The sequence below is a fragment of the Apiospora hydei genome, assembly GCF_038363865.1.
Source record: "Apiospora hydei strain CBS 114990 chromosome Unknown utg000002l_segment0_segment0, whole genome shotgun sequence".
Lineage (NCBI taxonomy): Eukaryota > Fungi > Ascomycota > Sordariomycetes > Amphisphaeriales > Apiosporaceae > Apiospora > Apiospora hydei.
The window spans coordinates 3,925,655-3,950,684 of record NW_027117361.1 but is presented as its reverse complement, the minus strand read 5'-3'; the positions used below and the strand labels follow the sequence as shown (position 1 = coordinate 3,950,684).

The following is a 25,030-nucleotide window of genomic DNA, read 5'->3' as shown; positions in this document are numbered from 1 at the left end:
CAACCTCAACAAGGCGAACTTGGTTGGATTTGAGTCGGGGTCAGGCTGAACATAAACAAAGCTGCAGGACTGACCGGATGCATTGATAGGTATATATCATCTATAAGGCGATCAGGTGGCTGGCTCGCCCTGCCCTAGTATAAGAACTTTATATAAAGCCTGCATGCTGGCCTGTTTTCGACTCCCGCCTCGTTCTCGGCGAGACATCGAAAACCATATTGGGATCACAAACGATTATCAATATGGTATATCATTTCGCCGACCCATTAACCACTCAAGGAGTCGCCGAGACTGGACTGCCACAGGCGAAGAACGAGAAAAAGCTCGGCACGGTAGCGTGTTGAGACTTCGATTGGCTGGGCGGACCTCGCTCCCTCGTACAGGAAAAAGATTGCCACCACATTGAGGCTGAGCAGCAAAGACGACAATGACCACGCAAGAAGAATTCGCCGCCAGTAGGGCGAGAGATTTAATTATCTGTCCTCAGGGAGCAAGAAATAATAGGCCAGCGAAGGGAATATAGATATGGTCGGCTGAATACAGGCTGGCTATGTGCTATAGGTACTTTCCTTCGGCCAATCCCGATTGCCATCATCACCAAGCTCGTTGATCTGTACTTCAAGTAGGCGCGCCTCGAGCAGAAAGCGGTCAGTGTCAATGATGATGAGTCAATCGGGGAGTGGCGAAATCAACAGGAGAACGAGAAAGAAAGAAAAGGAAAGGAACCAAATCGAGAAAGTTCTTGTTCTGCTGTCTTGAATGAAAGAGGTGCCAATTTCTCAGCATCGCCCGCCTCCGTTCCTTCCCGATAGCATACATACTTCTTAACCACCTTCTTTCCAGCAACACTTCGCTTATTAGAGCAATCTGCCCACCACCTGACCACCTCGAGAGATGCCTAATTGCAATTCCAGGGCCTTTATCTTTCTTCCTCATCACCTAGAAACAAACATGGCCTTCTCCAGCTGGGCGGAATAAGTGTTGCCATTGCACGTCTTCCCTACCCTCCATTTCTTTTGCATACGATATACGAAATATCATAATTCGTATTCTCATCAACATGACCCATGAAAAAAAAGGAGCTAACAAAACTCATTCCGAAACACTAAAATACGAACAAACACAAATCCAACCACAAGACCTTTCGGTTTCGCAGCTCTGGGGAGAAGGGAGACGACTTCGACCAGCGGAGAACCATGAGTGCCCGCACAACTCATGCTGGTTTAACGTCCATTAGTCTCCTACATCTTTAGACTGCAACGCCGTATTCCATGCGGCCAGCGCTGTGCGGTGGTACACGAGGCATAGGCCTTTGCTGCCCCTGGCGTCGACGTCGACGCCTCTCTTCCTTGTCGTTGTCATGATAGACCCGCGACTCAAGCTCCTTGGCACGCCGTCTCTCTGGGGGCGTATAGTTGTATTCAACAATGCCACTTGCGGTTGGCCCTTCGGTATAACTGCACTCGAGCTGGTAATGAACCTTTTCGAGTAGCCCGTTTCGATACATGTGCTCGAGGAGGAAATAATCCGGCCGCATATCTTGGGCGGTCAGCCTCCCTTGGATGATGTGGTCCCTGATGTGCTCGAGCCGAAAGCGGAAGTTTTCCCTCTCGTTGCCGTTGTGGTTTCTGGCGGAAAATTCTTGGTCGCAGAACCAGCAGATGCAATGAGGTGGAAGGTTATCCTGAAGATGTTCAGTTCCGACATGCCACTCCCAGAAATCTGTCTCCACTCAGGCCCGAAGGTTTCGTTGCATAACCCAAGGCGTGCGTACTCGCACGGGAGCCTACAGCGTGGGTTGTGTGGAGGATCGATGGTGGCATGGTTATTGTATACCGAAGGAACCGTCGACGCCGTAGAGCGCGGCGGAGAAGACAAAGTGGTGTTGTACGACTTGCTCGACTTGCCCGACTTGCTCGACCTCCGTGACCACATACTATTCTGGGCGGTGCTCGCCGTCGAAGCGCTTCTGGTGGATGCCGACCCCGTACTACCTCCGTATGTCGGTGCTCTGACAGAAGGTGCGAGTAGTCTGAAGTGGATGGGGGTCAGGTCTACACTTGAAGCCGAAGCAACATCAAACGGAGAGGCCTGGGCCCAATTCTGTCCCCAATTCTGGAAGCGCTCGTCATCGTGAGTAGGAATTTGGGCCAAGAAGGCAAAAATCTCCTGAGGGTTGGGCCCGGTTGACGACATGTTGAAGTGCTGTCCCGAGTTCGGTACGATAAGCTTCGAGCAAACGGGTTCGCTGCGAGGTTGGGCGGTGGTACGTTGCCGCTACAAATCAGACGAGGGAGATCAAATGTCCCCCAAAGCAGGGCGTTGTATGTCTGTTACTGGGTGCCAGGCAAACAAACAGCTGAGACGAGACTAAGAAAACGCAGTCCAAGGCGATCGAGAGTAATCCTGACCCCCTACCATGGAGGTTCGCTCGTTGGCGGGGTACGTGGGTAGATATATTCAGCACCCCTCACAGTGTCGTGGTGATGCACAGTGGAATGGGCATTCACCCGGCGTCACTCGATTTGCAGATGGGAAGACAGGGTAAGCCAGAATGATGGAAGCAAACAATCTGGTACAGATTGTCGAGGGGTGGGATGGGATGGGATGGGAGGATGGGATACTTCACGTTGGTGGCTTTCTAAATGAAAGTGGTAAGTTATCTACGACTTGCGCTATCCACCTCCTGCAGTATGCACTGATCGATTCTTGATGGTGTGCACGGAGGGTGCTGTCTGTTGGCGACCGGGGGCCTGATGCAAGAGGGATCCCGGGGGACGCTCATTCGTCGGCAGCTAGGTATGTATTCCATCCACCCTTGCCATCCTCCACTGGACGCGGAATCTACAACCACCACCCCCCTACCTCTCTACCCTCGAGTCAATGAGTGTTGGCTCAACAGACAAGTTTTCCCTCAAGCCAGAAAAGGCAATATTGGTTCATCTTGTGGCTTTTGATTTCGAGAGGACAGTCTCGAATTGACTGTTGATGTCCGGCGATTTTGGTGGCAATTTGGTGCAATTGCTATGGCGGCACGGCCATCGAGCAGAAGGATGAATACGTCGTAATATCTTGGCTGGTGATCGACATTGAGTCACTCCTGCTAACACATAGTACTGCGTTGCAGCTGCGAGGATCTAGCCTCCGGCTTCATTCCCTCTCCTGGTCACACAACATATCATTATCACCCCCTCGCAGCCATCGCGATGCATATTGGTTTCTACTGGCATGGCTTAGAGAGAGCACTGCAAACACATGCCATCGAAGCAACCCGGGGTTTAGGCCCGCGCGCTTCTTCCTGGTTGCCGGTGCATTCTGCAAAACATCACTGCAACAGCAGCTGCAGCTATCAGCTCGTCAACGAAACGAAAGCGTGAGCTTTCGATCCGTTTCAGTCCGGGAGATACTTGGGGCAACTTCCCATGGCTGATTCGCTAGATGGGGAGCATGGATCTTGGCCCAATCGGGACGAGATCTTGGCATCCTCATACGATGTGTATTCGCTGGTGGACGCTTGCTTCGAACGTGGGTGTTTCTGCACCTAGAACGCTTCATGCAGACGCTCGCTATATACTGGCAGTTTGAGCTCTACCGGTTGCCATACTACAGGGGCTTTAAGGGTTATTTGGAATCAATCAAAACCATTACAGCCAGAGTAAGTTGGCCTCTGTCACGGATGCAAGCGATTCGCGCCGCAGCCCGCTCGCTTGTATGATGGTGTGCATGACAGCCATGTTTGTTTGCTTGCTGGCTTGTCTGGAGCTCTTGGACCGCAACTACTATCCGAATGGACCAGATACATGTTGCGTAGGCAGGCGGCGTACGCCTGGTACCCGACGCTCTTGCCAGCTGTGTTTTGAGACCGTCAGTTGTATATACACACAATTGCCGACTCGGCAAACGACGCCATACGCAATATGTCGGTACCCTACCGCTGTGTGAGGCCCTAGGAAGCCCGGAAACACCGAGTGACTGTTGCTGCCAAGTGTGCATATTCCGCCTTTTTGCGTGATGAAACTTGGTCCTGTTGGCACTCCCCAGGTGGATTTTGCTATAGGGAGCAGGTGTGACACATAATCGAAAGCGGTCAGCATCTGGGGTTGCGGGCGCTGGTGGTTGCAATCATGTACGCGTGATTGGACGGTGGCTGGATATGGTGTTCGGGTACGTACTGGGAGGAAGAGAAGAGCCGCATTGCTCAGGGGTTTTCGACTCCCCGCAAACTTGTCCAACTCTATGCCTGCCCTCTCCCGTACACCTCCTGCACGCACACCAACCGCACACGCTTACGCACAAAGACGCATGCACCCCGCCGTCCAGCCGTAGCTATCTAGCTTAGGTAATGTAGGTGGTAGTACGATACTTGTACATGCTTATTGGGCAATCTCAAACCTACATCCTATGTCTATCTCAAGGAGCATTATTTCTAGGATCACTCGTACATCGCTCAATATTAGCCCGGGGATTGTTCTGGAAACCAATAGTCTATGAGATTATCTCGGTTATAATCTAATATAACAGTGGCTTAAATTCGCTGATCTTTTCTACTATTGAGAGATGTAGTATGCAACTCCAAACCATGCTACCATGATATTCATTTCCACATTACGGGACATAGAGTATGTAAATCTCTGAACTGCCTCGCGGTGGCAGCAGTTCTAAGAATAAAGACGGACATAAAGGTCCAGGGAGGGGGAGTATAAGAATCTTCGGGTGAGGCAGGATTTATACCCATTATGCCATTTCACTCGACTGGGCTAAATATTCCCAAGTCTCTCGAAGAGGCAGGTAGATCACTCGGGGCTGCAGAGCACTCTCGCTTTAGCGATGACGTTTCGAAGCTGCGGGTTCCCCCGTGCTCGTCCCCGAACTTGACGATGCTCGGACAGGTGACGCAGCAGATCTCGCGCGCCGTCAGCTCCTCCTCGTCCTCGCCCCCGATATCCTCCATCTCCGCCGCGTCGAACGGGACCGTCTGGTGTGGGAGGATGTACGGCATGGTGACCTTGAAGACGGCCTTCTGCACCGCGAGCTGCCGGGACAAGACGACGGCGCTGGTGACCAGCACGCGGAGGGCTTGGTCTCGGGCCTCGCTCGCGGTGGCGTCGGTTATCGAGTCGAGGAGCCGGTTGACTCTGGAAATAAGATTACTTACGACTGCATCCGTCTGGGATTGCAGGCTCTGGGACGACGGGTCCTTTCGTATCATGTTGAGCGTCATGGCGCGCCATTGGTTTACCGTCTCATCAGAACCTGCAAGTCTCTTTGTGAGCTCATGGACCCTTGTTTAACCCTTGCGACAGATTGTGCTCAAAAGAACCTACTCGTCGTTGAGAGGTAACGCTCCATCTCGTTGAATTTGGAGGACTGCTCCTCGGACAGGCCGATAAAGTACTGGGAGAAGACGCCATCTACCAACACGCTCGACACGATGGACTGCAGTAGATGGATCTTGATCTTGGATGCAAGCTCAGCGTACATTGGTACAAATTTGGCGAGCTCGTCCACCTCGGGCTGACTAGTTTTCGCCAAATCTGCCGGAATTGTTCGTTAGTAAATAGGATCCGAATACCAAAAATCAACCCCCTCCGCCACCCTGATTTGTGTGGTGATTGATGTGCCCTTACCAATCTTGGCCTTGCGAAAGTGCACAATGATCCAGTTCTGCAGCCCATTGCCCAAGCGCGCCATATCGTCGCCAAACTGGTCGTCGCTCGTCTGCTCGTGGAAGAGCGCGCGCGTGCTCGTGCTGACCTGCTCCTTGAGCCCGCGGTTCAGCGCGTGCAGCCGGCGGATCTCGTCGTCGCGCTCCCGGAGCTCGCGCTGGAGCACCTCCCAGCCCTCCTGCAGCGCCGCGCGCTCCCCCTTGAGCTCGGCGCGCTCGGCGTCGCGGACGTCGACCTCGGCCCGCAGCAGCCGCAGCTCCGTGTCGGTGCGCAGGAACTGCTGGTTCAGGGCCGAGTGCTTGGCCTGCCAGAACGCGGCCGTCTCGCTCTCGTTCTGCGACAGCAGCTCGACCTGCCGCGCGAACTCGGCCTCGAGCTGGACGAGCTCCCGCTGCAGCTCGGCGATCTGGTCGTCCTTCTCCCTGACGAGCTGTTGCTGCTGGGCTGCCGCGTCCTTGTTCTCCCGCGCGCTTGTGGTGTTGTCCCTGCTCAGCGTGCTGGCGATGCTGATGCGGTCCGAGTCGACGCCGCCGCCGCGCGAGCTGCTGCTGTTGGTAGCGGTGCCGCCGTCATTGTCGGTGGCGGGCGGGGGCGAATTGGAGCGAGAGCCGAGTTGCGCGCGCGGGGGAGGCGCTATCACATTATTGCCGCTGCTCCGTGACGAGGCGGAGGAGCGTAATGTGCTGTTGGTGTGAGAGGTGCTGCTGCCGCCCCTTCGCTTGTCCGAGCTGCTCATATCTTTGCGGGGAGAAGGGGTGGACTCGGGGTTAAGCAAATGCGAGAAGAGGAGCTACTAGTTAGCTGGGCTGGCCTGTGTCGGTGGTTGAATTCGTACTACATGGTCTGCCGGTCTGCGGAGAACGAGGTTCGTCTGGGCACGTCACTCTCCTTTTCAAAAAGGGCTGCCGATGGAGGCCACACAGGCGGAATATGTGGTTGCCTGAAAACCATACGATCTGACAGGAGGAGGAGGTATAGGCAGCTCTACAGAGGTGACTGCATGTAATAATAAAAATACCTAAGGGAGGTCAAGTAGGTCAAGGAGGTAGATTTGGCGAGGTTGCCTGCATCGAAGGCTAATTCGGGTAAGGCTGGAGGGTCGATCGAGGTACGTACCTTTGCAAGCACAAGCTATATCAATAGGTATGTACTTGTATATCCGTCCATGTTACCTTCGAGTACCTCATCCCATCGCCGCCCTCCCTATTGCATCTAAAAATAGAGCCGGGCTGAACAAGACATCGGTCCGATCCGTCCAATGAATGTCTGTCGGTTGACGGCCTAAAGAATCATCACCAGTGCTTGTTTGTATACAGTGCCGTCGTACCTGAGGATCCATAGTGGTAGGGTCGGCTCGAACGTAACATGTTCTGGTCGTCATACTGCATAGCAGTTGTATAGAGATTGATTAAGATATAGTCTTCATTGGCCGTTGTCCATACCGATTTCTGCCTCCACCTCATATGCCTCGTCGCCGTCGTCCTGCTTTTTGGCCCCCATCCGGCATATCGCAATCTTTTCCACTGGCGCGTCCTGCATCCAGACAAAGTCGTCGTACCTATCCAGTATGTCCCGGGCGTCAACAGTGATACGTTCCCGCCGTTTCCCGTGGCGGCCGCGGCCTCCTCTCTTCTCCCCTTTGACATATATCGTGTTCAAGACGGTGGCGTGGAGGAGCAAGGGCCGGTCTTCCTCCGCCATGACGCCAGCCTGCTGGAAAGTTTGCTTGATGCTCTCGCAGAACTTCTGCAAGGTCCCATCAGGGTCCACCGGCGGGCTGTAGAGGGCCGTCGCCTTGGAGGGGTCGATTGCATCGAGTGTAAGCCTCTTAGAGTCACTGACAGTTGTGGCTGTAGTGGTCTGGGTGGATCCTGGTCCTGGTTGCCTTTGCTTTCAAGGGCTGCCTGTACCTGTTGTGCCGCTACAATAGTCCCGAGGATCTGTCTGGGGGCCAGCGTCTTCAGCAGCTCGGTGGCTTTGTCGAGTCCCTCGTTTTTGGGGAAGCTCATCACGCCCAAGGTGAGGTGTAACGTCCCGACGGGGCGGATGGCCTCGGCCGGGACGCCGAAGCTTTGCGGGCTAGTCACATCCGAGCCGAACGAAGCCAGCGCCGAGACAAGCTGCGGGCGGGACAGGCTGGTCACGAGCGGGATGCAGAGGAAATGAGTCGGCGGGGGGCCTTGGCGGCATGGTTTGGCTCTGGTTTGCTTGCGTACCTCGAACAACTGCTATCAATGGTTGGTTTGATGGCTCTGCTGCGGTGGCTCTTTCGGCCTGCCAAACTTGACTCCCGAGTCAACCTTGCTTGCACCTGCCACACCTTAAGACAGCACCAGGTGTGGCAGGAGCCTGTGGCTGGTGTACGAGAAGGATCAATCAGTCCGGGTTACCATTGGCGTACACATCAATTATAAACCGCTGCGGGAACGAGTCAATGCTGCATGTGCTGCCCTGGGCCCTGAACATTTAGTGTCCCCCGTGTGCACGAAGGGCCATGCAACTGGGTACTCACAGAACTAATGGGTTCACGTCACAGCAGTGAGGCCTCGTTCGTTTGTGTCAATCACACGATAACTGGCTGGGATTGCAGAGATCACACCATCAATCTACTACAATGTCCTTCATTAGTCGTACGTCTCTCATCGACGGACGAGTTGATTGTGGTTTGTTCAGGGTCAGCCAGGGCTACGTCACTCTTCGCGGCTCTCGGGATGACGTAGGCCATGCGGGAGCCATGTCACTGAAAAAAAGAGCCATGTCGTCACAAGCCCGGACTGCACAAGTCCCAAAAGCACCTACAGGCTACAGTATGCGCCCTGCACCTCGGCACCGGCGCGCGTCATAGCAGCATAATTCGCAGTCGCGCCATTCCAAGAGAATATCCATATAATCGTAAAGGAGTGTATTTATTCCAATAGCAGTAAGCTTTCCTAGCTTAAAAGTTCTGTATGCAGTGTTTTGTCGAATGCTCTATATATAAAGGTGAAGCAACCCCGTCGCTGGAGCTCAGGGACATGCCGTGCGCAGTATAGAGCCCCCGTCCACCATACTCGTCTTCATACAGCCACGCGGGTACGATCTATTCGATAACAATGATAGCAGGCGAAAAATAGTTGGGTATCGTCGAATTTCTTCCTCCCCAGAACAGTTGACTGAATGGAGCCCCATAGGATCCCCCGAGGGCTGAGCCAGCTGCGGTTGTCGCCAACAACTCCAACCAGTCTTCTCTCCCGAGGTCGCACATGGAAGTAAGACCCGCCTGGACAGACCTCGTGCAGCCCAGAGAACCTCCATGGCGTGTCTTTAGCTTTGCCTGTTTGCCGATTACACCGCCGGAGTGTTAAAGAACTTTCGGAGCGTGGTCTCAGCTTCGCTATACTCGGTCCTGAGACTTTTCATCGTCTCGGTGACGCGCGACAGACAAAGCTCCTCATCCGTCTCGGGCGTGCCGTCTTCGTTTTCCTTCTTGCCGTACCGCTGGATCTTCTCACAGCTGTCTTTAACCTTGGTCAACCCCAAAGTGGCCGAAGAGCCTTTCAAGAAATGACCGAGCTTGGACAGCTCGTCCAGGTTCTTGGCTTCCCTGTCAAAAAAGAAAAAAAGGGCAACAACTGTCAGTCACGGCATGTTCCGTTCGTGGGTATTCAGGATGGTGGCTTATTGAAGGCACCGCCGGAACTGGAGTGTCTCTCTCCTTGGCGCTCCTTGGGTTGTGGGCCAAACTCACAGGGCCTCGTCCATCTTCTCAAACGTCTCTTCGGCCTGCTCAAAGAAGCCAAAAACAATAGATTGGCTAAACTCGCGGTCGTCTTCACTGTCGTCCATCTCCAAGATCTGACTGAAAGTCACAATGTCGATGGCGTCTCCCAGGTCGGGAAGGTTGGAGTCACCTCCGTCATGCTGCATCGGCAAGGCTCGGGGTCAGCGCCCGTGCAATCATGAGTTATAATTGGTAAGCCTCCTCGGTCACCACAAAGGTTCACTTACGTTGTCGGAAGACATGGTTGCCTGGATGGTATGGGCGAAGCGTTTTGAGTGGTTTGCAGGATCTTTAAAAGCTGTCGCGGGTCAGAACCGAGTTCAGAAATTGGTCGTCTGATTACAAGACCTAAAGCCGACAGCAGTGGTAAGGGGATGCGGCTAACCCTACAGTAGTGAGGAGTCGACGACGGGAGAGGATGGTTTCGGGTTTAGAGGGAAAAGCCAATGTGTATTCCCAACGGGGGAATAAGCGTCAAGTACTTTCTTACCTAGTCTCGAATGTGGAAAAGAGGACACCCCCAAGGCGGATGGTTTGATAGGGTGACGAGACAAAAAGACGCTCGTGGTGGGGCCGTCAGTGAGTGAATGAAATAATAGTCCTGCGCTCTCCCAATTGCGTGTGCGTTGCAGGCGGGTGTGTGTGTGTGTGCTGCGCTGCGCTGTGCGTGGTGTAGTGGTGTAGCGTGTGTTGTGTGCCTATGTTCAAAAAACGACAGATGCGCAAGGATTGGCGCTGTTGCAATCAACCCGAACACAACACAGTACGAAAAGTTCCCTGGGCAGGTCAAGGTAGTCCAATATAGATAGATAGGTAGGTTCGCCTTGCTTTGCCTCAGCCTGTGGTTTGAATTGATTTGGTTCTTGATTAGAGCGGAACTAGGAGGAAACAAAATGAATCACGTCTACAAATAAGTCGGAGGGTGAATGATGAGGGGGACGAGGATGGATTTGACGGATGGATAGGCAAGGCAAGTAGCCAGGGACAGGACAATAAATGGGGATAGGCGTCCGAGGTAGGTTGGTATGGTCTTGAGGTATGTAGGTCATGTAGGGGGAAGTACTGGACCGGTCTGGTCTGGTCTGTCGCCGGTTCTGCAGGCAGGTGAGGAGGGATCAAATGGATGGGTGTGTGGAAGCAGAAGAGGGAAAAGAAGAGGGAAAGTTATTAATAGGTAAACCAGGGACGGAATAGAATCATAGGCTAGGTAGGTATGTCGGTAGGTAGGTAGGTAGGCAGGTAGGAAGGCCCATAGTCTGAGAGGGAGGTCATCGATCCTGCCGGCCAACCTACCCAGCCGACGGTGCTATACCAGACACTCGCTCACTCACTCACTCACCTACTGACCCATTCCAAGCCAACGACAGACAGGAGGAGGAGCTTGAGGTATGCAACGGGAATAGGAGGGCAAGGTAGAACAGGGCAAAAGCGACACGAGGCTTTGCAGTCACACGCTACACTACCACTTACCTCTCTACAAGCTGCTGCTGCTGCCGCTACGAAGAACCCCTTCTTCTCCTAAGCGCAAAAGCCGGCCGGAACTGACAGGAGGACCCTGGACTTGCTGTTCGTTGGGTGGATGGGCGAGGACCCTTGGAAATTCTTGACGTCGGAGGGATGATGTAGTGGTATGCAGATGGATGCGGTAATGCTGTTCTCTGGAGTGATGGGCAGAGGTACCGGGGGCTACCTTAGGTTACATACATATAGGCAGGTCATGTCTCCAGTGGGCAGTGGGAGGAAGGTTGGAGGGGAGAGGGGGGGATAAAAAGAAAAAGCGTCGTTGCCCCTCTTTCACTTGAGGTCAGTGATTAGCGAAAGAATTCAAAATCCATCCATGCCTACCTATCTATCTACCTTAAGTATGTACATATCTACCAGACCCTTATGTACTGCACAACACCAATGGTAGGTATCTAACCGCACCATGTAAATAGATGTAGGGAGGTGCATGCACGCATAGAGAAGGCAGGGCGCCATATCTGCTTTACATGCTTATACTTCGCTATTGCCTCCTGTGCAAAACAAAAATCTTCTTCCGTACCAGGCATATGTGGGGTTTCGACGAACTACATCCCTAGCCAAACTGCAAACTGATGAGGCCCTCTTCTAAAGAGGGACGACTTCATGTAGAGGAGTCCAACCAGAAACCATCAATAATCAAATGCCAGCGTCTACTAAGGGGTGACCCACGTCATGGCCAGGCTTGTACTCAGTATAGGGACAAAGAAACCAAACTGTATCGGCCAACGGCAGAGGAGGAAGTAAGGGAAGGAAGGGAAGGGCGCAGAAAACATCGGAGCCATCCGCCGGGGAGAGGACGCTAGCAAGGCGGTCTAAAGTGACGGAACGACGATGCTTGATGAGCCCCGAAAACTTTCCTCCTTCGAATATCATACCAGCCAGCCAGACAGCTGTGTAATCAACATCCACCCTACTCGGCCCACCACCTGGGCTGCGAGACCGTTGCAAGCTGCTGCAATTCGGCACTGGCTACGGCGGCGGATATAGCACTCGCTCACGATTGGGGACCAAAAACGCCCAAACGTCTGGAGATCCATCATTGGACTCAAATCGACCTGACACGGCGGCTCTACGGCCTGCCATCCTGACTGCCTGAACCCTCACCACGGGCACCACCACTATATCAAACCCTCCGAGCGACGTCAAGTGATCGACATGTCCACCCTTTTCTGCCGCTCCAGCACAGCACAGGCATCCAGCATAAGTACAAGTACAGATTCTTGGTGTTTTACTAGGATCGCCATATCGCGTCCTTCAACATGGTCTCTTTCTACAACCTCGTTCGTATCCTTCCGTGAAGGCTCTCATCAGCTAGGTCTCTAGTGCACACCACGCCAAAGCCAAGCTCCTAGTAATTAGTCGACCTCGCATAGGCTACACCCCCAAAGTGCCCAACGGGACATGCACGGGCGCTGCCTATCACCGGCTGACATTGAGAGGCCGCGGAGCAATTCCTGATATTGTGACAACGCTTAGCTGGATGTTTCAATGCAGGGTCTTAGATTAACCAAGCGGGAAGGCGCTCGAAAAGCCTCGTGATCCCGTGAGCCAAGCACCAAGGAGGGCATAGACTCATGGTGCATGTACGCACCACACGGGCGGTACCACCTATACTCCTCAGCTCCTCGACTTTTCCGGGTGGGCCGCCTCGAGTATTTTGCTCCTCGCGACGTGATGGACCAGATCCTACCTCCCCTTATTAACCGCGCATCTCGGCAGTGCTTCTCCACGAGATTTCAGCTAACAAACGTCTCTCCTGTAGCCAGTCAACCAACTTCTGCCCGACGGTTTCTCGAAACTCTGCTGTCGCGAGGCATCCGAAAGCTTCACCTAATCTCGAGTGGGGCGGCCCAGGCTTTCCAGCGCGTTAAGCGACGTCATACTGCTTGATAGAGTAATCGTCATAGGCGCTACCAGTAGCACGTCCCGCTAACTGGGCCGGGCAGCTCAGGGGTCCATGTCCATGGAAGTGTACAGTGCGAGCTCCCATCCGGCCTGGACGAGCTCAGCTATGTATCTCGCTAGCGATCAGCCTTCTTTGCGTGAGAGCTGAGTGATGGAGTCCGGTCAAGAACTACATCGTGCTTGCTTGCGGGCGATTTGTTCTAGAGAGCGTAGCGTCGCCCTCGTGCTGGGCAAAACAGCGCGCCAGCAACGAGTCAGGAGGCAGTTCCCTCATTAGAGATGGCATGGATGGGCAGGGCGCGACCACCAGGATCCATGCCTTCTATCTAGATGTTCCTTGATTGGGGGCCGGGGCACCCATTTTGACCGGCAAGCCGGCAACCAAGTGCGCTGTCGCTTGCTCCACTACTTCTACTGTCATGCTGTTTCCTTCCATGCATACAACAAATATATAGTCGGGCTGCTGGCCTGCTGGCCTAGAACATGTAAGTGGTACGTTATTGAAGGCTACCATGGGGAACTCATGGTGTGTTCAATCACCAGCCCTCCTCTTGCTACCTGACTCCCAATGCGGAAGGGTTTACACATCCCGTGTCTATCAGCGTGCCGCCTGTAGGGAACAGGTCTCTATATCAAAGCATGGCAGAAAGCTGGGTGTTTGGTTTCACGGCTACCATGTGATGTGCCCCTTCATCTGTTCTCATCGTGCTCCTCTATTTGATCTGCCAGTACAGATGATATTGCCCTGTGAACAAGACTGGCTGATAGGTATCGCTGGCGAAGAGACAGCTGGACGGTCCCCGTAAACTGAAGGGTCGCAGATCACAGCCCAAACTGGAGCACCCACAACTGACCGCATACCGTTAGCAGACAGCACACACCAAGACACCTGACACATGGGGAGAGCCGCAACAGCTGGCTAATGCAAGCACCAATCTGTGGATTCAATGATACAGCTTCTAAAAACCTGTTTTCCGTCACTTTCATGCCGGCAAGTAACGTTGCGGACTCGGCCGGCGACTCTGCCACTGCTACTTTGTGGTGAGGTCTGATGGAGGCCCCGCATACGAACTTTTGGACGCCCAGGCGTTAGCTATTAGGGACCATATTGTAATGTTTGGCGGGCAAGCAAGCAAAAAAAGAGCTTCGTTTCCGCGGACTTTCAGTTATTAACCTACGGTTGCCCTAGTTGCTTGAACCTGCTTCTCACCTATGTGGACCCAGCTCACTTCTCGCGTGTAATGCCCAGTTAGGTAATAGCAGACATGCAGCCTCGTCTAATGCACTGGCTGGACTGGGTAGCCCAGCACACGGATTTAACCCCCGGAAGTCACCTATCGGACCGCTGACCATTAGCAGGCCGAGTATCACGTAGCTCCTATTGGATACAGAGCAGTACAGTAAGTTACAATGATTTCTTCTTCGATTTTATCCCATACACTAGGTAGTGTGAATGTGGAAAGTAAACGCTATAACTGCTTGAAGTGGTACAGGCTGTCGGGCTCCTGGCCAACCACACCCTATTCTATCTGAAATGTGGCCATCTCCTCCAAGCGTGACGAACAGACGTTGCTGCAGGAAAGAAAGGGGAAAACATTCGATAAACCACTCGTACAGATTTATTAGTATTAATGCACACCGACAGCTGTGCTGGCCCAGTCAATGCAAGCAACTTTGCGAGCAAATACCCCAACTTCGGGTCTCAAGTCGCACCCGACCAATGCCTTTCGCGCCTTGTCTCACATTCTAGAGCAAGACCTTGGAAGCGACGCTCAGCAGCCATGCAGCATCCTGCCAGCCAGTAGCCCCTTCATCCGCCTTTGGTGGGGGTATTCGAGGTTTTGAGGCGGCAGAGAGATCCTCCAGATGCCCGGCGCTGGGGCTACGACCTAACTGGCTTTCGTCTTCCTCGGCGTCGGACAAGTCGTCGTCGGGATCGTCTGACTCCTCGTCGTTTTCCTCGACCGAGAAGAGGGAGAACCCAATCAGATTGCCCATCCAGGAGCCCATGCCAGCACTCCCGCGCTTCACTAACCTCCGTACAGTTGCTTCATCCGCCCGAGTGGTATCCACTTCGATAGCTTCGAGCTTTTCGTCCAGGCTTACAAAATCCGGGCCCTGCACATATTCTGCTGAAGCAAACTCGTGTTGAACAAAGTAGCCGTCTTCGTGCTGTTGCCGATCTAACGGTGTCCGCAACAGGGTCCGACTGCCCACTCTACTATGCGAACGGCTGCCAAGGCGACTATTTGGCGAGGTCAACAACAACATGTCTTCGGGGCCAGTGATGCTTCCACGGCGGCTTCCCCGTCTACTGGCGAGCTCCTTCTCTCTGGCTAATTCACGTTTATAGACTTCCTCTTCGGTGTCACGCAGCCCCGTAAGGCTAGTAGAGCTGATGCGCGCCGTGAGCCAGGCTTGGCCCTTCGACTCCCGGGTCTCGGTGCTGATCAAAGCCCCGGCACGGAGCAGCCAGTCACTATCTTTACGATCGTGGGTGCTGAGCCCGTGTTCGTCCTTACGACGTTTCGCGGTGGGCGAGAGAGCCCCAGATTGTTTCCCGGCGACCAGGTGCGTTGTCGACTTACTCTTGGGTAAGGCGTCTGTCTGAGTAGCGTGGAGAGAGGATCGGCGGCTGCGAGAACCGGTCCTTGCGGGTGAGCGTGCGAGCAGCCGTGGAGTTGTTGGGGCAGATTTGCCTTGCAGATAGGATGGATTGTAGTGCAGTGGTGAGGCAACGAAGTCGGGCAGGTCGTCGGGCAGGGGCGTCATGGTCCAATATAGGCATCTTGGAGGTAAGAGGGGCCAATGTAAGATGGTTCAGGTTTGTAGAGGAACGGTTCTTCCGGCGCGCCTGGTTGGCGTGCTGTTTATAGGCAACATCCATCTTGAACTGGCTGGAGCGGGACTCGGTCAAGTAGCAGCTGCGTGTGTTGGTGGTGCTGCACGGGTCCAACCGGGACAAGAAGGGCGATACAAGTGTTGCAGAGAATCTGGAGTTGCGGGATAAGGTCGAATCCACATTGAACGATAGGGAGCGATAGTGAAGATGGGGAAAGGTCAAGGGTCGAGAACAAGTCGGTTACTTGTAGCCATTCGAAACAAAGTCTGGGGAAATGCTCTCAGATGGGGCGTGTCCAGGCTTAGCCGGTCTGGCCTGTGGCCGATCAATTCTACCTAATCTGCAAAAAGCGGCCGGGGTGAAGCTTGGACCATCGCTTGTCGCCTGCCCGCATCTTGGCCCGACTTGAAAAAAAAAAAAAACCCCAGACACGAACGACTGTGGTGCTACCCAAGGTACTCTGATGTACACATCGAACCAGGGGTCATACCATATCGAATTTTTTGTCCTGCTCTTCGCGGAAGAGGGTGTGTGTGTGTGTGTGTGAGGCACACGGCGCTTCGGTAGTGTCCGGTGAGTCCCGATTTTTATGACATCGGCACTGTGCTGGCCTATTGTAACGCACAGCTATCTACATCCTTGCTGCCAGAGAGGAAAAAATTAACCTCGGGACCGGACGCCGCAAAAGGCTGATACCGACTTGAAGCGTGTCAAGCAAAGGGATCACACGATGCGCAATCTCCGCAACATATCATACACGCCCTGGACGCCTCCGGCCGACTACGCGGGCGAGTCCATCACCTCGTCCTGCTGGGACCCCGCAAAAGATGAAATACTATGCACATTCGGCCCCTCTGAGAAGGATGGCAAGCTTCGGCTGCTCAGACTTGCCGAGCATGTGAATGCCGAAGGCGATCCTGACTTGTGAGTTAAGCTGCGCGCCCGTTTTTGCCTTGGTCACCATCAAAATCTTCTTTCACCTGGATCTCTGCCAAGCCAGCGAAAAAAGCGAACCGTGAGCTGATTTTCTGGCTGCTTTTCGCCCAGCAACTTCCAAGAGATTGCATCATGGGAGGCGCTAAGCCCGAACCCTGAGCTGCCCGTCGATAAGGTTGTCAGCTTGCATCATTTCAGTGATAACCTCACCACTATCTTGGTGCTCGAAGGTGGCGACATCGTCCTCGTCAGAGAGTCTGACAGCCCTCAAGATGGCGTGCACATTGAGATTATGGGCTCCATCGATGAGGGCATCACCGCTGCGAAGTGGTCGCCCGACGAGGAACTGTTGGCCATTGCCACCAAGGCGCGGACCGTCGTGTTCATGAGCCGCAACTTTGAGGGCATTACCGATGCCACCATGACTTTAGATGATCTCAAGCTGTCGAAACAAGTGTCCGTCGGCTGGGGCAAGAAGGAAACACAGTTTCAGGGCAAAGGAGCCAAAGCCCTCCGGGATCCCACCATCCCTGAAAAGGTCGATGAAGGTGCGTTGAGTTCCCAGGATGATGCAAGGACCACCATCAGCTGGAGAGGCGACGGTGCCTACGTTGCAATCAACTCGATCGAGCCGGACACGCGAAGAGTAATTCGGGTCTATTCTCGGGAGGGTGTGCTTGATAGCGTGAGTGAGGCTGTCGACGGCATGGAGGGCGCTCTGAGCTGGCGCCCGGCTGGTAACCTGATTGCTAGCATCCAACGGAAAGCCGGGGGTATCGATGTGATATTCTTCGAAAGAAATGGCCTCAGACATGGCGAATTCTCCCTGCGAGCCCCCGAAGGTCGAGATATCTCTGGTGACCAAATCGGCCTCGAGTGGAATAGTGACTCAACTGTGCTTGTTGTCACACTCAATGACCGGGTTCAACTCTGGACTACGGGAAACTACCACTGGTATTTGAAGCAGGAGATCAAGTCAGATAAGCTTCCCACTTGTTTGACCTGGCACCCAGAGAAGGCCCTACGACTTGCCATGGTAATCCCGTCGCAGCAATCTGGGCAGCTGTTACAAGCCGAGTTTATCTTCAATATCGCCCGTGGCTCGCTTGTACCCCCCAACGATCACGGCGCCGTCGCTGTCATCGATGGCCAGACTCTTAAACTCACACCTTTAAGAACTGCGAATATGCCCCCTCCAATGGCAATGTACGAGTTGCAACTGACGTCTAGCATTGTCGATGTTGCCTTTTCTCCCGATAATGCGTATACGGCCGTCCTCCATCAAGGCGGCGTCGACCTGTATAAGTGGCAGGTTAAGGGGCAACGGTCACTTATACCATCATTGGTGAACACGCTGTCGCTGTCTGATATATCATCAACCGGCATACTCATTCCGAGGCAAGTGTCGGTCTGCGATAACGGCAACCTTCAACTCTTGATTCAAAACCAATATCCGGAGAGGCACTCCGTGCAGTTGGATGCGACTTCGAGCCAACTACTCCGGGCCGATACTACGAAAGCTGGTCAAATGTATGGATTTGCTAGTCAATCTCAGTCACTCGATGCCCAGTGTATTGCACAAGCCACCTCTGGGAAAATTACAAACGTATCAGCTGAACGTGGTACTGTCGAAGAACAGTCACTGCGGTTACCTGTACAGCAGCCTTGGTGTGTTGTCACTGGCTCTATCCAGGACAATACCTTGTGTATATATGGCCTTACAAGGAATGGTCATCTCTATGCCAATGGCTCAGTTGGTAAATCTCGTCTTCTGGTCAAGAATTGCACATCGTTCTTGGTTACACCGGATCATTTGATCTTCACCACTACGAATCATCTGCTCAAGTTTGTCCATCTTACTGAGATTGATGACCTCGAGGTGCCCGCCGACGACCCTGAGAAGGACGAACGATGTCGCAGTATCGAGCGAGGCGCCAGGCTAGTGACAGCGATGCCGACCAACATGAGCTTGATCCTTCAGATGCCAAGAGGCAATACGGAGACAATATTTCCGAGAGCTATGGTCGTCGCAGGCATACGACAACTGATCGAAGAAATGAACTACGAAAGGGCTTTCTCTTACTGCAGGACTCAGCGGGTCGACATGAACATTTTGTACGACCATCGACCGCAGCAGTTTTTGGAGAATGTAACCGTCTTCCTGGATCAGTTGAAGGACGTCACATATGTTGATCTCTTCCTCTCATCACTGCGGGACGAAGATGTTACACAAACCATGTATGTCAACACCAAACCTGCCAAGAGCATCGAAGCGCCCGTGGCAACGGAACAAGGGGCAGTCCTCGGGGCATACACGGTCGTTGGGAAGACCAACACTGTCTGCGATGCTGTTCTGACAAGTCTACGGTCTCGAAAGACTGTGGGCAACGACACACTTCAAAATATCATTACGGCCAACGTCTGCAAATCGCCACCCGCTTTCGAGGATGGACTGCAGGTTGTTGCGCAGTTGATGCAGGAAGATGAGCAGCTAGCCGAAAAGGCCGTTGAGCACATATGCTTCCTTGCAGATGTTAACACCCTATTAGATGAGGCGCTTGGTCTGTACAATCTCGATCTCGCACTCCTGGTGGCGCAACAATCCCAACGCGATCCTCGAGAGTACCTACCTTTCATACAGGATCTTCACAAGCTGCCAGATCTGCGCCAGAAGTTTTCCATTGACGATCATCTGGGTCGTTGTGCTAAAGCTCTTACACACCTACAGACTTTAGCAGCCCACGAAGAAGCTCAAGAGTACACCGTCAAGCATAGTCTATATGCAGACGCTCTTCGATTATACCGTTACGATGAAAATAACCTTAAGATACTCACGCGTCTATACGGAGAGTATCTGGAGTCTAAGTCGAAGAATCGCGAGGCTGGCCTTACTTATGAATCCCTCCATGACTACGCATCAGCGACACGGTGCTACCGAGCTGCAGGTGTCTCGTGTTGGAGGGAAGCCCTATTCACTGCCTCGTTGCAAGAACCACCACTGGCCAAGGATGCGCTCAACGACTTGGCAACAGCCCTTGCAGACGCACTTGAGGAAGCAAAGGACTATACTGGCACCGCCATGATATACCTTGACCATCTCTCGTCTCTTGACACCGCTGTTCGATATCTATGCAAGGGTTATCAGTTCGCAGACGCCTTGCGCCTGGTGGCCCTGCATGGCCGGCCGGAACTCCTAGAGTCAGCGATAGACACCGGTCTTGCCGATGCTCTGGCCTCGTCGACCGAGTTTCTAGCCGACTGCAAGGCGCAGCTTCGCGCCCAGATACCCCGCATCGCCGAGCTGCGCCGCCGCGCCGCCGAAGACCCGCTTGCCTTCTACGAGGGCGAGGTCAACATCAACTTGCCCGACGATGTCAGCGTCGCGGCGTCGTCGCGGGTCTCGGCCGGCGGTGCCTCGCTGTTCACACGCTACACAGGCAAGGCCGGCAGCGTGGGCACGGCGGGGACCGGCGTCAGCCGCGCCACGTCCAAGAACCGCAAGCGCGAGGAGAAGAAGCGCGCGCGAGGCCGTAAGGGCACCGTCTACGAGGAGGAGTACCTCGTCAACTCAGTCCGGCGGCTGGTGGAGCGCGTCCAGGCGACCAAGCCCGAGGTTGAGCGGCTCGTGTTCGGGCTCGTCCGCCGCGGCATGTTCGAGCGCGCCCGCACCGTCGAGGCCCCTCACGGGCGAGGTGCTCGAGGGCTGCCGGCTCGGCGTCGAGGAGGTGTGGGGTAAGCGCGAGGACAAGAAGGCGGCTGGCGGCGAAGACGGGCCAGCCGTCGATGGGGATGCTTATGCGCCCACGGGCGGTGATGCGGTCCTGGCCGATTCCATGCAGCAGGGCTGGAGGAAGCAGGAGCCGCCTAGTGTGTCCGGGATGGAGAAGTTGAGTCTCCTGGGCACCTAGGTTCACATCTATGGCTGCTACTAAAAGTGAACGAGATGAATAAAGTAAAACGGTGTACTCTGAGTCATGTTCGGCCGCATATAATTGTTGTGTGACGTGCATGAATACATCCATCCCAAGAGTGACAAGTGAATGTGGACTGTCTGCATACTTATGTGTTGACCTATGTGGGAAGGAAGCCGAATGAGTTGTAGCATGCGCTGATGGGCGAACTTAAGGTAAAAGCTCTATCCAATCCTGTGTAGCCGGCCAACGTCGTTTCTGTATGTGTATAGCCTTTATCCAGTATACACAGATTCAAGTATGCTTTAAGTTGACGACTCATCCGAGATCAGCGGTCGCTACTGTCAGCCTCACCCATGGGCTTACCGGTATTAGACAGTCCATGTCGGAATATATCACGAGACGTCTGCTATGACGCCTATTACTGTTCTGAACCATTTCACTGAAGGCTGGCTGATATGGCACATCTGGCTACACAGATGCGATGTAGTCGGCGGAACGTAAACCAAAACAAGCTGGGCAACATCATGGCCAGAGCAGTTCTGCGGTTTGACATGATTTCTTTTACAATATAAGTAGGTAGACATCCTGCCATCATCTAACCCAGATGCAAATGGCAGCCGTTGTCTATATACAGGTATCATACACACGCCCTCCAAGATGCAGGTGTTCGCACCTAGGCTGGAGGAGGAGCCGTTGACTCTGTACTTGACGGCAAGGGAGCGCTGGTCTGTGGCGATGGTGCGACGGCCGCGTCCGATACGCCGGCAGCCTCCAAGGTCCTTTGGCGGTTCTTGGCGATGACCTTGCCAATCTCCTCGAGCATCTCGACCGTCAGACGCGGCTTGCCCTTCTTCTTTTTGCGCTCGCGTTCGGCGCGGTGCAGCTCCTGCAGCGGGCTGCGCATGCTGTCCATGAGGTAGACGCGGTCCTTCTTGGCCTGCTCCTGCTCCTCAAGGCGGGCGAGGTACTCGGGCTCGTGCCGCGTGCGGAACTTGCTGTACTTGTTGCGCAGCTCGTCGATGATGGTCTCGGGCATGGGCGGGCGCAGCAGGGTCGGCACAAAGGTGCGGGCCTCGACGTCGATGCGCAGCGTGTCGACCTTGTGGTCCGCCACCTCCTTCTCCTCCTCCTTGGGCCACGGGATCGAGATGTTCAGGCCCGGGACCAGGCGCGTCCACTCGACCTTGCCGGTCAGGCGGTCGTGCACGATGCTGCGGTGCACCAGCTGGTTGATGATGACGTCGCGGGTGACGCCCGTCTTGGGGTCGAAGACGGGGTGCACGAGACGGATGCCGGAGATGGGGATGGGGAGCTCGATGTTCATGACAGGGGGATTGTTCTCGTTTGTGAAGGCCGAGGGTAATTTGATGTTGGACTGGTTTGCATTTCATTGTTTAGTTCATTTCCCCCGCTGCAATGGCGTGTACTTGAAGCGGTGATTTCATACCTTGTTCAGGCCCTCGACCACAACACTGGCATCATCTTGGTTGATGTTCTGGATGCGGCCAATCTTGCCCTTGTCGGGGCCGTGCAGCAGCACTACACGGTCTCCGGGGACGATGTTGAGGTTCTTGTATCCGCCCAGCCATGCGCAACGGGCCTCCTTCTGCTCATTCCGCAGGACCGTAGGGTTTTTGTACCGGACCTCGGAAATGGCGCCGTACTGAGCGGCGGCCTCGCCGGTGTGGGAGTTGGGGGCCAGGGGGCCGAGGTTCCAGTCGTCCTTGATGGCCTGCTTCGCGCGGCCAATGTCGCGGGCGACGATGTGGCCCTGGTTCCGCAGGCCGTACTCCTCGTCCTTGCGTTCCTTGTTGAAGTGCAGGCGATCTCGGGCAGCTTTGCGCCTCGCCACCACCCGCTCGGCGGTAGCAACACGTTTGAGGATCTTCTGCATGGCGGTTCTTTGTTTTCGAGAGGCCTCCGCAGCCGATTGATTATACTAGCAGCGAGAAAAACAGGGCACTCGGGGTCAATGGTGCATGCTGTTTGCCTTTGTCGTGAGCCGGCTCCTTGCACTGGCACTGACACACACACTCACTGCTGGCCGACCAAAATTTCCCGGAGCTCGTGGTCTTCAACGCCCGGCCAGGAGAGGAGCTAGCCGCTACAGAAGTACCGAAGTACCCTTTTTATGCTGTCCGGTGCATGTTTAATCCGCACTCGTAAACTTGCGACAGCGTCCTTCTCGAATAGGCTAAGCTGCTGCATTCCATCGGGCAGTTTAATGAATTGATCAAATCAGCAATGGACATCGTATTTCTCCATGTTCTAGCCCGGAGGAATTCGACAAAGAACTCTCTGCTGTCGTACGTCGCGGATGTCGACCAATTTGCTCTATCAGGGTTGCTGTTAAACGAGATCGATGGGGTGGATTGGTCATCTTAAAAAAACTCCAGGCTCAAGTAAAGCCATGGTCACACCGCATCCAGGGTCGATGGATGGATATTGTTAGTTCATCAACGATACTTGCTGCGTCGTCTGCCACGACGGCTCTCCAAACTGTCAAGCGCCCATGTCGAGTGCATGGCTGCATAACTGCGTAAGCCGCACCAGACGTACATCTCTGCAATACCGGATATGTATGCATGCGGGAAAAAAGGCTTTATTCCAGTGCCAACTTGCTAATGAGAGAACGAGTCACGGTTTGCCTGTGGCATGGTTTCTTCTGGAGAGCGCGTGCCTGTTTGCTATTTCCAGCTCGTGTTTCAGAGATGTAGATTGCGTCAGTAGTCTCTGGGAGAAACAAGACACATCCTTGGGTCTGGCTTGAGCTAGTCAAGATTGATACGCTGGGTCGCTGTAAGCCACGGCCGGCCCTCTCCCTGGCCTCTAGAAGGAGTAATTGGCCATCGGTGTAGATGTGCGTACGCGTTGTTCTTCTATTGATGTGTTGCGTGTCGATTGAGTAAACAGTCAGGGCTGCGGAATGGCCTCTGTCCTCCTGCGGGTTAAGGGGAGAGGAAGAAAGAAAGAGAGACAATCACAGAGAGTTGATGATGCCGGATCTGACATCAACGTAAGGATGGGCTGCAATGCACGGCTCCGCCTCCACAAGCTAGGCATTCGTTCTGCAGGTGGGACCGTCTGAAGTACATGAGATGCTTGCTTATTATCATCACTCGATACGGAACCATACCTGCACTATGATACTACTACTGCACGCACGTACAGTCAGGCAGGCAGGCAGTTCCGTAAGAACTTAGAACTTAGAGAACTTTAGACGGAGGTTATCAACAAGACACCGCCAATGCAGGACCACCCCCCCCCCAATTAGGTACCTTATCACTCAACCTGGAGAGAAAGAAAGAAAAGACTGCACAGAAGAGAGGCGCTGAGACAAAACACCATGCGGCAGGCAGTTGCTTGTTTGTTCGCCAAACGCCGAAAAAAGAGTTGAGACTTGATATCAAATGTCAAGCTAACGCGTCCTGCAACTTGGCACCTACTAGAGCCTATTAGAGCTGCTAGCTCCCCAATGTAGTATGCCGTGGGTGTTGGGAATGCAATGCCGTTGACCCCTTCCGCAGGTGAGTTATACCTGCTGCAATTTATCCGTGGATGTGTACCTACATAAGTACATAATGATGCCAACGATCAACAGCCAAGGTCCTGCCGCTGCTGCACCGCTTTCATAACATGTGAGAGGGAAATGAATGGCGGCTTATGTAATGCTTCCATGCTAGCCGGCGGGAGATTGGAGCAATCCAGTTGCTATTGATTGCTACAGTAACCCTCCCTCCCTGCACGTAGCACGGCAGAGGGCTCTCGGCGGTGTATCCCGGGTTCGCTGGGCTGCCTCCCAAGGAAGAGATAGCCGATACGAAGGGACGAGCATCAGTATCGCTCCCAGCTGATCCTCGGCGGCATGGAGGAACTCTCAGCCCAAGGAAAGAAATGAAGAGAAGCACAAAGCCACAGAGGACGATACGTAAGTCAGTTGTCAGATATGTCCGGGTAGGACCTCTTTTGGGCCGTTGCCCTGCCTGCCAGCCTCCACCCAGTGTGGGCTCGTCATGTACGCGTGCGGCAGAGCGCTGACTCTGACAAGTCAAGTCAAGTGGTTCATCATTCATCGACGAGCCAAAACGGTGGTCCAATCAACAGCCGACCAGCCAGTCGATTACTGGATGATAGGTAGATGCATCAATAGATAGGACAGCCGGAAGGACGTCCGTATGTAAAAGGAGCCAGACACACTGCCAGCCTCCAGAGGCTCTCTTTCTCTCTACCTACTTACCTACCTACCTTAGGTACCTACCTATCTACCTACATAGTGCTGGCTGACACTGTGTGTGTGCTGTGTGGTCTCGGGATGCCGGTAGCTAGTACACTAGCAGGTCTGGAGGTATGTGTTGGGCGCAGTTTTAGTAGACCGAAACCCAAACAAGTCGAACCCGCCCAAAATGCCATAATTAACGGAACCTCCTAAGGCTGTGCACTGAAGTTCTGCCAACACAGTACGAACGGTACTTGGCTTCATGTT

The 25,030-nt window shown here is 53.9% G+C and overlaps 7 protein-coding genes across 7 annotated transcripts; 1 reads left to right on the top strand and 6 right to left on the bottom strand.

Moving 5' to 3' along the window:
* Positions 1 to 1,249: 1,249 nt before the first annotated feature.
* On the bottom strand, positions 1,250 to 2,196 carry PG997_001226 (uncharacterized protein; the record flags this gene model as incomplete). The annotated part of the gene is made up of 2 exons (XM_066805541.1): positions 1,250 to 1,722; positions 1,791 to 2,196. The coding sequence occupies 2 exons, from the start codon at positions 2,194 to 2,196 to the stop codon at positions 1,250 to 1,252; spliced, it is 879 nt and encodes a 292-aa protein (XP_066675314.1).
* Positions 2,197 to 4,744: 2,548 nt separating this feature from the next.
* Positions 4,745 to 6,402, bottom strand: PG997_001225 (uncharacterized protein; the record flags this gene model as incomplete). Its single annotated transcript, XM_066805540.1, has 3 exons — positions 4,745 to 5,253; positions 5,325 to 5,534; positions 5,628 to 6,402. The coding sequence occupies 3 exons, from the start codon at positions 6,400 to 6,402 to the stop codon at positions 4,745 to 4,747; spliced, it is 1,494 nt and encodes a 497-aa protein (XP_066675313.1).
* A 686-nt stretch (positions 6,403 to 7,088) lies between these two features.
* PG997_001224 (uncharacterized protein) lies at positions 7,089 to 8,391 on the bottom strand (the record flags this gene model as incomplete). Its single annotated transcript, XM_066805539.1, has 3 exons — positions 7,089 to 7,526; positions 7,577 to 7,845; positions 8,301 to 8,391. 3 exons carry the CDS (start codon positions 8,389 to 8,391, stop codon positions 7,089 to 7,091), a joined length of 798 nt encoding a protein of 265 aa, XP_066675312.1.
* A 599-nt stretch (positions 8,392 to 8,990) lies between these two features.
* Positions 8,991 to 9,668, bottom strand: PG997_001223 (hpt domain-containing protein; the record flags this gene model as incomplete). The annotated part of the gene is made up of 3 exons (XM_066805538.1): positions 8,991 to 9,249; positions 9,394 to 9,566; positions 9,654 to 9,668. The coding sequence occupies 3 exons, from the start codon at positions 9,666 to 9,668 to the stop codon at positions 8,991 to 8,993; spliced, it is 447 nt and encodes a 148-aa protein (XP_066675311.1).
* A 4,933-nt stretch (positions 9,669 to 14,601) lies between these two features.
* Positions 14,602 to 15,627, bottom strand: PG997_001222 (uncharacterized protein; the record flags this gene model as incomplete). The annotated part of the gene is made up of 1 exon (XM_066805537.1): positions 14,602 to 15,627. The coding sequence occupies one exon, from the start codon at positions 15,625 to 15,627 to the stop codon at positions 14,602 to 14,604; it is 1,026 nt and encodes a 341-aa protein (XP_066675310.1).
* Positions 15,628 to 16,427: 800 nt separating this feature from the next.
* PG997_001221 (elongator complex protein) lies at positions 16,428 to 20,369 on the top strand (the record flags this gene model as incomplete). The annotated part of the gene is made up of 2 exons (XM_066805536.1): positions 16,428 to 16,621; positions 16,745 to 20,369. The coding sequence occupies 2 exons, from the start codon at positions 16,428 to 16,430 to the stop codon at positions 20,367 to 20,369; spliced, it is 3,819 nt and encodes a 1,272-aa protein (XP_066675309.1).
* An 851-nt stretch (positions 20,370 to 21,220) lies between these two features.
* Positions 21,221 to 22,441, bottom strand: PG997_001220 (mitochondrial 54S ribosomal protein uL24m; the record flags this gene model as incomplete). Its single annotated transcript, XM_066805535.1, has 2 exons — positions 21,221 to 21,922; positions 21,995 to 22,441. The coding sequence occupies 2 exons, from the start codon at positions 22,439 to 22,441 to the stop codon at positions 21,221 to 21,223; spliced, it is 1,149 nt and encodes a 382-aa protein (XP_066675308.1).
* Positions 22,442 to 25,030: the final 2,589 nt, after the last annotated feature.